This window comes from Pholcus phalangioides, unplaced genomic scaffold (assembly GCF_987345545.1).
Source record: "Pholcus phalangioides strain wild (caught in Gottingen) unplaced genomic scaffold, Ppha-v1.0 ptg000027l_1, whole genome shotgun sequence".
Lineage (NCBI taxonomy): Eukaryota > Metazoa > Arthropoda > Arachnida > Araneae > Pholcidae > Pholcus > Pholcus phalangioides.
The window spans coordinates 5,427,483-5,441,001 of NW_028301617.1; the positions used below are offsets into that span (position 1 = coordinate 5,427,483).

Consider the following 13,519-nt stretch of genomic DNA (forward strand, 5'->3'; position numbering starts at 1 on the left):
CACAGATGGCGCTGTATTAAGACAATATTAGCATAACCATGTCTCTACTGTAGCTTGTTTCGATAGTTTTACATATATATATGAAATGTATATCATATATATATATATATTAATATTATATATAATTTATATAGATATATATTACGGTAAAAGGCCGAAAAACGCTTGTAAACAAATACATTTCACCAAGGACTTTGGTAAATGCTGAAATTTAGCAACTTTCATAAAATTTGAATTCTCGTCATTTATTGATCACAACGATCCTGATGCTAATTGAAATCATAATTAACTAATTAGTCATTCAAATTCGTGAAAATTATTAGAATTGCAAATTTAGTCGCATGTGTATCATGGGCCATATGTGAGATTCCTATTTGATAATCGTAATTATCGTATTGTGGTTTATGAGTTGGGAAGGGATAGTTTTGATACTTGATTTCAAAATGAAGAATAAAAGTTCTAGAGTTGGCTTGATTGTGTGAAAGTGCGTTGAAAAAAAAGGGACATCTTCCAAAAAGTCACGGGATGGCCAAAATGACGTGAAAATACGGGATGTTCCGAGAAATACGAGACGTATGGTCATCCCTAATATATAGCGGCATAGTAGCATTAATTGAAAAATAATTTTCAAAGTGCAATAAATGTGGCGAAGGCCACTTTTGTGACAACCGTGGAAATGCTATTGAAAATATAAATCGGCGTTTTTTTCATCTTTTCAGGGAAAGTAAAATGTTTGAAACAATTCGACGGAGCACCACAATTCACGGCATATTATCAGTAGGGTGACCACATTTCCCGTCTTTTACGGGACATTCTCGTGCCTCATCTCGCGTGTTTGCCACACGCTCAGCATTTTTTCGGTTAATTACAGTTCAATTCACCGCGATTTCCAGTATCCCGTCATTTCTCGCCCCTTTTTCAGAAATTTTAAAACAGTTTGTAATTTTGCCAACATTCTCAGTGATATCCCGTATTTTTCTTCAAAAATTCTAGTCTTCCATATTTTTCTAACGAAATATGGTCATCATGCCGTGATTTCATTAGGCGATGACAAGAACCGACACAAATAGATGTCGTGACAGTGATTAGTTAAAAACCGGGACGTCTGGCCACCTTTTATAAAACTAGCAAAAAACTTGTGTTTCGCACTGGATGATCATTCCAGACGTACGCAGTACATTTACAGATAACTAAAATGACCCGAAGCACATTTACAGATCACTTAAATGACGCAAAGCACATTTACAGATCACTTAAGTGACCCGCAGTGCAGTTTCACATCACTTATGCAGCCCGCGACACAATTTCAAATCCTCGGCACATTCACAGATGACTTGTTTTTGACCGGCACAGGAATATTTACACATCACTTAAGACAAGAGTGCTCAATACTTAGGAGACTGGAGGCCACTTACTGGATTTGAAAAAGTACAGCTGGGCACTTATGTGATTTCGAACAGAGCCGCGAGTCACTTGAGTGATCTGTAAATGCGTCGTGGGCCAATTAATTGATCTGGGACTACGCTGACGGCCACTCAAGTGATGTAAAACTGCACTGCGGGTCACTTAAGTGATCTGTAAATGTGTTTTGGGTCATTTAACCGCTCTTTATATGTGCTTTGGGTCATTTTAGTGATCTGTAAATATGCCGCGGGCCGTTAAGAGACGAATCCGGATGTGACGTAATTTTGCTGACGGGGTGGGGGGTCAAAAATGGCTGAAAATCTGCTTACGTAGTACTTGAATGGCCCCCAAAGAGTTTCATTCCTCCTAGCGAGGGGCGTTGCGGTTCCGATAAGGATAATGAATTGCAATCAAATAGATTTTGAAATTTCGACGTCAACGTACTAGCCACGCTTCGCGGTTTCTGGCGGTAATTTTATAACGGTGTTCTTTGTTCTCACCTAGAACACTGCGGTCTCCTAAATCTTTACGCAGGGCAGTTAACCTACTCCTACAGTTCTGGGCCTACACTGGGCGAAGGGGTTTTATGCTTTTTTTTGGGGTCCCACTCGATTGGAAACACCTGCTAACATATTTACATTGCGAATGTCGAAATTTTTCTTTATTTATTTATTGTGAATGGGTTGCCGTTCGAACGCTATTTAGGGTTTTCGAAAGGTTTTCTCGTGTTTGGCGTAATGCGATTTCTGAAAGTTCATCATCCATGGGGATCACGAGGTTTTCAAGTGGTAAGGGAGGAAATCATTGCTGAGCAAATCTGAGATTGCGGAACCCCTACCAGTGAAGTCACTGGTAACAGCTAGTTCATCATAAAAAAATAAACCATTGTGTGCTTACTGATGATCGACAATGTTTTTTTTATAATATCAAAGTATAAACAGTAGATGATTTTGAACATTTTAGGGGGTTAATGCATCGCGTATCCACTTACTTTATTCTCTTTTGCTTCTGTTATTTTATTCCTATTAACGTTTCATTAGAAGTTTCTGAGTAAAACAGAGTTAATGGAATCATTGAATATACTCTATTGTATTGTGCATCAGCAGTACGTAATTTCTTTCGTATCATCTAAATTTCTCCTAATAACGTCATTATTAAAACTTTCCGCCATATATTTAGGATTACTCTCTCATTAGATCATTCACTCACTCTCTCATTAGATCATTCACTCACTCTCTCATTAGATCATTCACTCACTCTCTCATTAGATCATACAAGACATTCTTATTGATCATTATTTTTGGAAATATTTGAATTAATCATTTATTTTTCTTGATTCTCTCTTGACACAAACAAATAGAGAATATGTTGATGCAATGAAAAAAGATTATATCATGTGAAATACATTAAAAAAGACGACCTTTTGCCTGTCCATATGGGGTACTGAAAAACATAAAATACATCAATGCAGTTTCATTAATAATTTAGCTTCCATGTCACAATCGGTAAAATTTTCACTGAAAACTACGTGTCATCTTTCGTCCAATTGGCAAAAAACCTGTACAAAACTTTAAAAAACCCCACTTTATTCTGAAAATAGGTTTTGGAAGAGTTCTGATAGGATTTTTTTTATGTGTATTATTGTATTATTCTGTCGCTCTTACAACATTACTCCTCATCACTTGAAAGAGGCGCAGGTTCTTCAACTGAAATATCGTGGTAAGACCAGGGCTTGACAAATCGTAAAAAATAAATCTAGGAGCCAAAGATTTTTTTCTTGACAAAAGTAGGTCCAAAACAATGTTTTTTTTTTACTTTTAAAGGGCATAGTGACTCCCTCCATGTTCATGCATATACGGATATAAGTTCCAAAAATTATATAGTTCTCGAACTTGAACAAAGGACAATTTGTGCACCAATACTATAGTCGCCATGGCAAAATGGGATTTGTCAAGCTTTGGTTAGGACATATTCTCATGTTGCCAATTTCATTTGAATTCCCTTCAGAATGAATCAACTTGTGCTTCTTCAGATGAGAACTTGTTGAAAACTTCCGGTAACAAAAATCACATTCATGTCACTTCTCTTCAGTGTGGACTCTTTTGTGTGAGTTCAAATTGCCTACTCGAGAAAATGTTTTACCACAGTTTTCACATTCATGTTGCTTCTCCCCAGTGTGGACTCTTTTGTGTCGTTTAAAATTGCTATGGTTAGAGAATACTTTACTACAGATATCACACTCGTGTGGCTTCTCTCCCGTGTGGACTCTCTTGTGTAAGTTTAAACTGCGAGCGTGAGAAAATGTTTTATGACAGATTTCACACTCATATGGTTTCTCTCCAGTATGAACCATGTTGTGCAATTTTAATTTTCCTACATGAGAAAATTTTTTACCACATATTTGACACTCATGGGGCTTCTCTCCCGTGTGGAATTTTTTGTGCATGTTTAAATCACCTATTCGAGAGAATGTTTTACTACAGATATCACATTCATGTGGCTTTTCTCCAGTATGGAGCCTATAGTGTAATTTTAAATGGACAAGTTGAGAAAATGTTTTACCACAGATTTCACACTCGTGTGGCTTCTCTCCCGTGTGGACTCTTCTGTGTAGGTTTAAAGTGTCTGTTCGAGAAAATGTTTTACCACAAATATCACACTCATGTGGCTTCTCTCCACTATGGACCCTGTTGTGTGACTTCAAATCAGATGCTCGAGAAAATCTTTTACCACAGATTTCACACTCGTGTGGTTTTTCTCCCGTATGGACTTTTTTGTGCCTGTTTAAATCACCTATTACAGGGAATGTTTTACCACAGACATCACATTCATGTGGCTTCTCTCCTGTGTGGAATTTTATGTGAATGATTAAACTGCTACTTCGAGAAAATTGTTTATGACAGATATAGCATTGAAATGGCTTTATCCCAGTGTGAACACTTTTGTGTTTGTTGAAACTGCTGTGGCTAGAAAATGTTTTATTGCAGATTTCACACTCATGTGCGTTCTCTTTTATTTCACCTCTTTTGTGCATATTCAAAAAGTGCAGCAACAGAACGTTTTACTACAAATACCACAAAATGTGAATGTTTAAATTACCTAAAAGAGAAAATGTTTTACCACAGGTTTCACACTCCTGTGACTTCTCTCCAGTGTGGACTGTTTTTGTGTTGGTAAAAACTATAAATGCCAGAAATTTGTATCACTGAAATATCACACTTATATGGTCTTTCTCCGTTATGGACCCCTGTTTTGTTATTTAAGTTGACAGCTCAAAAAAATATTTTAACCACAGAATTTGCACTCATGCAGCTTCTGTGCAGACTCTTTTGCATCAGTTCAAATTGCTGATGTCAAAAAATGTTTCATCGCAATTATATGGCTTCCCTGATGTATTTTGTGTATATTTAAAATTTTTGTAAACAATTCTTTCCACATTATGGTCCACTCACGTGGCACCTCCTTAGTGTTAATTTTTGTGTGCGTGTTTGAAGCATTGATCCGATGAAATGTTCTTCCACAGATGTAGGCTCTTTCTGTGTCGGTTTAAAAGTTGCGGATTTCTGAAAATGTTCTACCAAAGATATCACACTTCTGTGAGTTTTTTTCAGTTTGAAATTTATCAGAAATTACATATTTTTTCTAAATTGATATGAAACTGGTATTTCCTTCATCAAAATGATCCTCGCTATGCAATCTTGCAGACGATTCACCCATACTTTTAAAGATGTGTTTGAGCTGAGAGCAGGCAACCAAATCTGTTGTAGTTTCTGTGATTCTTCTGAAGTCTGATGTTTACCAAAAAAATTTTTCAGCATATACTCTTGTAGAGCTTCTGCTGTTTTATCCTTGAGATTATGATGTCGGAATCTTCAATTATCTGCAAAAGAAAAAGTATATCATCATCATCACAAAGTCTAAAATCTATTAAAAGCAAGGTTTCGGTCAAGACAGCAATCGGGCAACATCACATTCTTCTTGTTTTTCTAATCACTTCATAGCTGTCTCAAGGCAGTGAATTTGCAGACTGGAACGCTTTTGGGTAACTGATGTTTTTGTTGATCGGTATTCGGATAATCGATGCTCCACTGCATTACCTATCTAATACAATGGCATGCAATACTAACTTCACTGCCCTTTATCAAAACTAATGAAATGAAAAGGAATTTTCTACACTCTCACTTCTGCAATATAGCTCATATCAATTCATGTTGTTGGATTTCATTAAGAGACGTGCTTTATTAAGAACTTCTTTACAAGCAATGTGCTTCGCAAAAATGTTTTTTATTCATATTTATCACCGACCCTTTTGTCAAATTGTAAAAAGAACAGTGCTGATTTTTGAGGTTAAAAAAAAATAGTTTTAAATATTTCCCCTTCGTGAAGTACATTTAAGGTTCTCAGAACTTACTTCACGAAAGTGAAAGTTCAAATTTTGAATCCTTGGGGCGGTTTTTCCCACTATGGCAAAAACTTGCCAACCCTGCATATGATCATCCGTCTTACAACCAGGGCTGCAACTACGGGGGGGGTGCAGTCGGGTCTGGTGCCCCACGCACCGGACAAGAGGGGGCACAAATTCCACTCTTCAACCTCTCCTTCAACATTATGAGGGGGGGGGGGCGCTAAAATGCGAGCTTGCCCCGGCTGACCAGGCATCTAGTTGCGGCCCTGCTTACTGTCATATTTTTCAGATATAGTTGTCCTCAATCACTTATTATTATCAGAAACTGAATTTCCATGTATTGGATTTCGTATTGTAAATATTCACACTCGTATGTGTTAAATTTTCGACTGAGATACACTTATTAGAGACCGTAGGGGAGAATATTACCTAAAATCCCATAACACATATGTGTGGGCGAAAGCGAAAACAATCAGCTCCGTTGTGATAACGGGAAAATAAAGAAACGAACCGCAAAATTTTGGCTCGTAATGCGAACCATCGCTCGTTAATAGAGTCAAAATTTGTTCGAATTTTTGCCGTTACACGAATTGCTCGTTAACTGAAGTTCAAATCAAATCAATTTATTCATTTACAACATACAGAGATTTAGATTAGTTTAAACAAAACAAACCATATTTATCATCCATAGGCTGTGATGCCTGTACGGACGATTGAAAATTTACATGATAATTAATGAATAGAATGTATAAAACATACGACATGAACAGAAACATTAAAAAAAGAGAGACAGATATACAACATAAAAGAGACAAAATTATCAGTCAAATAAAAAAATACGTAAAGATAAAAAAAAATCAAGAACGAAAAAACATACACAACACAAAAAAGACAAAGTTCTTAATGCATGGCGAGAAATGTAAAATAAAACAAAACATTAAAGTGGCGAAGCTAAATTGAATAAATTTTATTGCTCCTCCTAAAGGTCAAAATAAGAGCCTACATCGTCTGTTGTAATTAATAATTTGAATAATGATTTTTTAAATGCTGCGCGTGTGTGGGTATATTTTGTATTTCTAGTGGTAGTGAATTATATAATTTCGAAGCTAAATAATAAAAATGTTTACGAAAAATTTCTTTCCTAAAAGTAGGAACACGGTAAATCATACGAGGTCTACGCTCGGAAACATTATCTTTTAAACTGCATAAGCCTTTATTACGGTTTAAGAACAGAATAATACGAAAAAGAGATTTATGGCGTAAAGGAAGTAGATTAAGATTTCTAAAAATTGTAGAAGAATGAGGCTGACCCCGATTCAAAGTTTTGAAAACTCTTTTTTTGTATTGAAAATAAAGGCAATAAATTAGTTTTATAATCACCACCCCATATAATTGCACCATAATTTATAAGTGAATAAAACCAAGTATAGTAAAGGTCTTTTAAGAAATTAGTTCCACTGTATATTCAAGCTGCTCCTAAAGAAAATGCTTAGACCAGTGGGTTCTCAAGCCCTTTTAAGTAGAAAAATTCTACGGCGGCCAATTTTTTAATTATTCATCAAAGTTACTGATTTATTTTTACCATTTAAAAATATTTATAATTACTTTTTTTAATTTTACTCGAGCGGCCGCGGAGCCCCTGGAGGGTGTACAAGGAGCCTCCGCGGAGCACCGGTTGCGAACCGCTGGCTCAGACCATTCGAAACAGTCAAAAAATGGCACTACGTTCATATACTGACCTGCAATTGAATGTGAACTTGACCACGAGTGAATCCGTAAGAAAAATTAGTGAATCCACGCAACAAAGGATTCTGTTATAATATCCCCGAATAGCCAATCATGGCCATTTCATGACTCTAGCCATCAAAATCAGCGAGAGCCTGATCTCAATCAACAGCAATCCCGTCGGATAAACATAGTCGACTGTGACCAAAACCCATCGAGCTTATATGAGGCTTTTCGAATAGACGTCTAATCACCATCAGCATCACTTCGAGGGACGAACACTGAATGAGCCTCATAGATAAGGTGACCATACGTCCCGTGTTTCCCGGGACAGTCCCAGTATTTTCTATTTTCCTGGCCGTCCCGATTTTTTGGCAAAAGTATCCCGTTTTTTACGCAAACTCATAAATTATATTATGATAATTACAACTTTAAATAAGAATATTAATCTATCACATTTGTCCTGGTGAACGTTTTATTTCGTGGAATTCATTTTAAGCCACTGCAATTTGCAGTAATGCTTCATTTCCTGCCATATTATTATTCCCGCAATTTCAGCAATATCTGGCAATTTTGTTCAGTTTTGTCGATAATTGGCGATGTCCCTTATTTTCCCGTATTTGGAATCCTAATTTCCCGTATTTTTCTCGAGGAAATATGGTCAGCCTACCCATAGAGATCAATGTTAAAATTGCCGATTTTAGCGTAGAAATACGGAAATTTAGTGGGGTCTTCCACCACAGATATAAAATAATGGGCCAAATATAAAATAATGCTCTCTTCCCTGTCATAATAGTGCATCCAGCACCGAACCTTACACCACACGGCTAGGCACTTTTTTTCCCCCAAAAAAAGAGGTAATCGAATACAAATCTGAAAAGTTCTTGAGCTTAGATATGAATGCAGTATACGGCATATCTTTTTCGGCACGCCCAGGTCCAATAGCTTTTTTGACTCGAAGAGGACGATCCATTTTATGGAATTTCTTGTGAAAATCGATGAGCGTACCATCAATTTCAGTTTTTCTTCAATGGCGTTCGTCCAATAGCCGATCGAGAATACTACGAAATGGTTTGCGTCAGTTATCGAACATTCGGAAATGATTATATCTTACACGGTTAGATCACACAGCTTGATATCATCGTCTTTTTTGTCTTTTGCAAACATCAAGGGAAATCGGCTAAAATATCAGCTACAATATAGAAATTTCAGCTGACGATTTTTTAAACGAGTCGAATGCTCAACATTCGTTATTCGCAGGAAGTCTTAAGAGAATAAAATTTCTTATCTCAAACGAATGTATATTTGTAAAGCGGTAAACGAAAATGAGACACATGTTCATCTCTCACGCAAAGATAACGGTTCCGATGATTAAATGTTTCTGCACCACATTAAGTAGAATGATAAATATTGTCGAATGACCCGTTACTTTCGGGAGTAGACGCGAAAAAGGATATCTTGCTTCAAGGTATGGTTCCGGCATCTCTAATTATTATTTCAAAAATTCCTTTTTAATTCCAATAGAAATATGTGTGGGTACACAGTGTCGTCTAAACGCATGGGGGCAACCTGGAAAAATATCCGGTGTGAACCAGCGTGAGTATGTAAATGGTATTTCTCTAGCCGGATAGGGGACCTCCGCAAAGTCACTTTACCCGGGGTTACTGTGCCAACTGTGCAGAATCAGAAAATGGGAAAAAAACTGGGATGCCAATCATTTGTGTACAGCTGGCATCTGTAGATAGATCCTTACAAAAAGAGACCATTAGAATTAGATCCAGCACAAATTATGAAATTTGTTTAGAGTCTTTGGAATAAATTGTAAATAAAGTAGTAAAGTAGTAAAGTAGTAAAGTAGTAAAATGAACTTTTGTAGTATATGTAAATAATTTTTTTTTTGTATTGCAGGATACAAAGACATGTATAATCTGTAAAACAAATGTAAAACTCCCAGCCACGAGGTCGAGTGGGAACCCGGGGAAGGGAGAGTTAGTTTTAGGAATTTCTTGGTTTCTTAGGGACATATTTGCTCTAAGTTTGAGTTGGGCCCCAAGTTAGGGACCTGCTCGACTGAGCAGGACGGCTTTCCGTCGTCCGGTCATCAGATTAAAGCGTATATCCCTCGGGATGGGGCGCAAAGTTGCTCAGCTTACCCGGGGGGGGGGGCCTATAGTGCTCTTAAGACAGCCCGGCGTTGAAGTTAACTTCAACAAAACTAAGTGTTAGATGACTTCGCGAACCTCCAAATAACCTTATAGTAGTCCAATCCACGGCATGCCAGGAAAAGTGATGTTTAGTTAAGGATCAAAACATACACCAAAAGAGATCAATACCTCAATTTATAATGCATACGGAATAAATAAGTGGATGCAATGGGTTTTCACTGTAACAAATGTGTTTTGCCCGGGAATTTGATAATGACAGTAGGTCATTTGAATAATTATTCTCGATCTTCAGAATAGGGTTTTGAAATTCCCTACATTTTGGAACCTTCGAGAATCGCGAACGAGAATTCGTATTTCCTGAGAGGCTGATAATTCCCGAAATCATATTTAGTTTCTGCAAAATATTGAGAATAAAGCAGCCGCCCCTTCCGGCCACCTAAAATGGGCTCCTAGGTCAGAATGTTTGCCTCTTACGCTAGTTTTTTTTTATTAAATTAAACCCTTAAATGCTCAACATTTAAAAGGCAGTTGAATTTTCTCCCTTTCCAAAAAATTCACCTTCGCAACAGCTAGTTGTTAAAAACCTTCGTATGATAACGGAGAGTGACGTCATCCTTTCAAGATTTTTTTTTCATTGTTAAATCTGCATTTCTAGAAAATGTCAAGGTACAATTGATAATGACCCCCCCCCCTTCACTGGAAGACATTCCAGCGTGACGTTTCTGAGTATTGTAAAATCCTTTTTGCCCCACTTTCCCCCCCCCCCCCCCCTGTTTGTTAAATCATATTTAACTTGCGGATAACCTTATTAGGCGGATGCCACACGAGCGTTAACTCACGGACGGGATTTTTCGCTCACGCTATTGGAGATGAAGAATTTACTGGTGGAGAGTAGCCAGGCGACGCGGACGCAAAAGATCGCGCAGTAGGCCTACTTTACGGGAAACGTTGTTTTTCCCATTATGACACGGTTCTTGCGCGAAAAACAGCGCTCGTGCTTGTGCGTTGCGGACATTTTCACGTGCGCTAGCGGCTGTCACACTTTTGTATTTCTCGGCTCTCTTTCCCTAGTAGACATGAATCCGTAGTCCCCCAGAATAATGCCGTCTTAAGGAATGGGCTCACCCGGGCACGGCCCGGGGGCCTCGAGAGAAAAGGGGCGTCACAAAAATGAGATCTGGTTGAAATTTCCGAGAATTTGCCTGGTAGGGACTCAGAAAAATCACTTGGCCCGGGGGCCCATGATGCTCTTAAGACGGCCCTGCCCCAGAATAGTCTAACAAAGAACCGATTCCTGGTATTGAGTTGGCTCACATAAGCAGAGCTCACCGCGACGCCCCTAAGAGCTGCGACGCGCACTTTGAGAACCCCTGACGTTAGGGGATAATCGCGTTCGTCATTTGATCATTTTCTGCACGCGAGGGCTAATTAGACCGGGACCTACAATTTATTGTTGATTCCGAACGGCAGGCTTGTTTTTTATACTCATCGAGAGGTTGGTGCGATAAACCCTCGAATGGAGACTCCCTACGGTAGCAATTTTTTTGCTGTGGTCATGTCGTCGTTTCTGTTGTACCCCTGTGTCAAGAAAGTTTCCTGACAAGGACGAACCGGGTATCGAACTCGCAACACCTCTAAACATCCTTTGGTGAAGTATGGGAGGATTGGAAAAGTTACAAACTGTTATAAAGGAATAAACTGTTATAATAACAGAATTAAAGGTGTGACAAACCATTGTAAAGGCATATATACGCGTCTATTCATTGTTGGAAACCACGGTAACCAAAATAAACGTTCCGAAAGTGATTGTTGAGGCCCCAAAACCATTGTTGCCTGACAGTTTTTCACCCCTTTGGGGCATTTGCCCAGCTAAATATTTACGTTGATGCATTCAATTACATAAGATTTTAGTTAAATTTTTTAACCTTTTATCAATTTGATTCTATTTATTTCAAAAATGCTCAAACTATTGAAAATGCATAAACGCATTTAAATTATGTTTAATTCGCTTTAATGCATCATTTTTCACGTATAACGAGTAGTTCCGTTGTTTTGTTTTTTTCGTTATAAGAGGGTCCGAGTGTAGTGTATTCTAAAATTTTCCATTTGTTTTATGGATAGATATCTCAAGTGATCGTTCACCATGACTGTCAATATCATACCGATTATGGCTGCTATGTATCTCGGTAATTCATTCAATCTGAAGACACACCAAAAGGGTAACGCGGACATCTATGATTTATCGTATATCGGAAAACACATACACGTGAGTATCAATAATTACTATGAAATATACATAATGTGGTTTTGGTTATGTTAAAATTTCTAAATTTAAACACTCGCAATAAGGGGTCATTCAAGTATTAAGTCAGCATTGATGGGGGGGGGGGAGGGGGGTTTGATTATGCTCACGTCTTCAACCACCCTTTAGGGGCCGTTCCAGTATTACGTCATCATCTATGGGGGTGGGGGGGGGGTTCCGATTTGCTGACTTTTGATAACAAGGGGGGAAGGGGGTTGGATTTTACTTACGTCATCAACCACCCTTTACGAAAATATGAAATATTTTTAACAGCGCCTTACTCGGTGCGCCAAAAACGAGAAAAACCTTTCGATAGTTTGTAGGCACTTGAAGTAACATTCTCCCTAATGATAAGTGCCCTACAGAGCCACTTTAGTGATCTCTAAATGTTTCGCGGATCCAAGTGATCTGATAATGTGTCCGGTGGACCGCTTAAGTGCTCTGGAACTGTGCCACGCATCACTCAAGTGATCCATAATTATATGCCGCGGATCACACACACACACTTAAATAATCTGAGAATGTGCCGCTGGTAACATGAGTGATGTAGAACCGCACTGGGGGCCACTTAAGTGCCCTAAAACTACGTCACATGTCACTCAAGGGATCTCTAAATGTGTCACGGATCGCTTAAGTGTTCTGGAACTGTGCCCTGGGTCATTTAAGTGTTGATGTGATCATTGTTCACATCTGAAAATGTGCCACGGGCCGCTTAAATGTTCTGGAATTGTACCACGGGACACTTAAGTGATCTGTAGATGTGCCACTTAGTTAATTTTTTTTGCAAAATCAGGTTTGAGGAGGCAGGTCGCATCAAAAAAATAAAGTCTTGATCGTGGGAGGGGGCACGAGCCCCCCCCATGCCCCCCCCCTCGTGTACGTCTCTGATCCCACCAATATGCGTTAGGGTTCAGAGCGGCAGGGCTGATGACGAAATTTTTGCTGACAAGCGGGGGGGGGGAGGGGGGTCAGAGTTTTGCTGACTGTTGCTGACAGGGGGGGGGGGCCCTCAAAAATGGCTAAAAATTTGCTTACGTGACACTTGAACGGCCCCTTACAAAAATATGAAATATTCTTGGTGCGCCAATCTGGAAATGTGTCCGGGATGTTTAAGCGCTCTGGAACTGTGCCACTCATCACTCAAGTGATCCGTAATTGTGCCGCCGATCACTTAAGTAATCTGGGAATGTGTCGCGGGTAGCTTGAGTGATGTAGAACCGCACTGGGGGCCACTTGAGTGCTCTAAAACTGTGCTACGTGTCACTTAAGGAATCTCTAAAAATGTGCCATGGATCGCTTAAGTGTTCTGGAACTGCGTCGCGGGTCACTTAAGCGATCTGTACACATGTGCCGCTTAGTTTATTTTTACGTAATTGAGTGGGAGGACACATCAGGTAATCCCCAGGGCCACATTTGGTCGGCGGGCCAAGGGTTTACCATGTACGTCTTGTACGGGTTGGTCGCAATGAATTTCTTAAAAAGTAATTTTGGGTTCTTAGCCTCCAGATAGCATTGAAA

General features: G+C 38.8%; 2 protein-coding genes across 2 annotated transcripts in view; one reads left to right on the plus strand and one right to left on the minus strand.

Annotated features, from left to right (window-relative positions):
• Window positions 1–3,361: 3,361 nt before the first annotated feature.
• Window positions 3,362–4,566, minus strand: LOC149068242 (uncharacterized). The gene has a single exon (XM_089251770.1). The coding sequence runs from the start codon at window positions 4,436–4,438 to the stop codon at window positions 3,482–3,484; it is 957 nt and encodes a 318-aa protein (XP_089107896.1). The 5' UTR covers window positions 4,439–4,566; the 3' UTR covers window positions 3,362–3,481.
• Window positions 4,567–8,864: 4,298 nt separating this feature from the next.
• The window catches only part of LOC149068243 (uncharacterized), a 33,949-nt gene continuing 29,294 nt past the window's right edge, over window positions 8,865–13,519 (plus strand). The window contains exons 1-2 of the mRNA XM_089251682.1: window positions 8,865–9,002; window positions 11,821–11,965. Coding sequence (XP_089107808.1) covers window positions 11,843–11,965 — 123 coding nt within the window. The 5' untranslated portion in view covers window positions 8,865–9,002; window positions 11,821–11,842. The remainder of the gene's footprint in view (window positions 9,003–11,820; window positions 11,966–13,519) is intronic.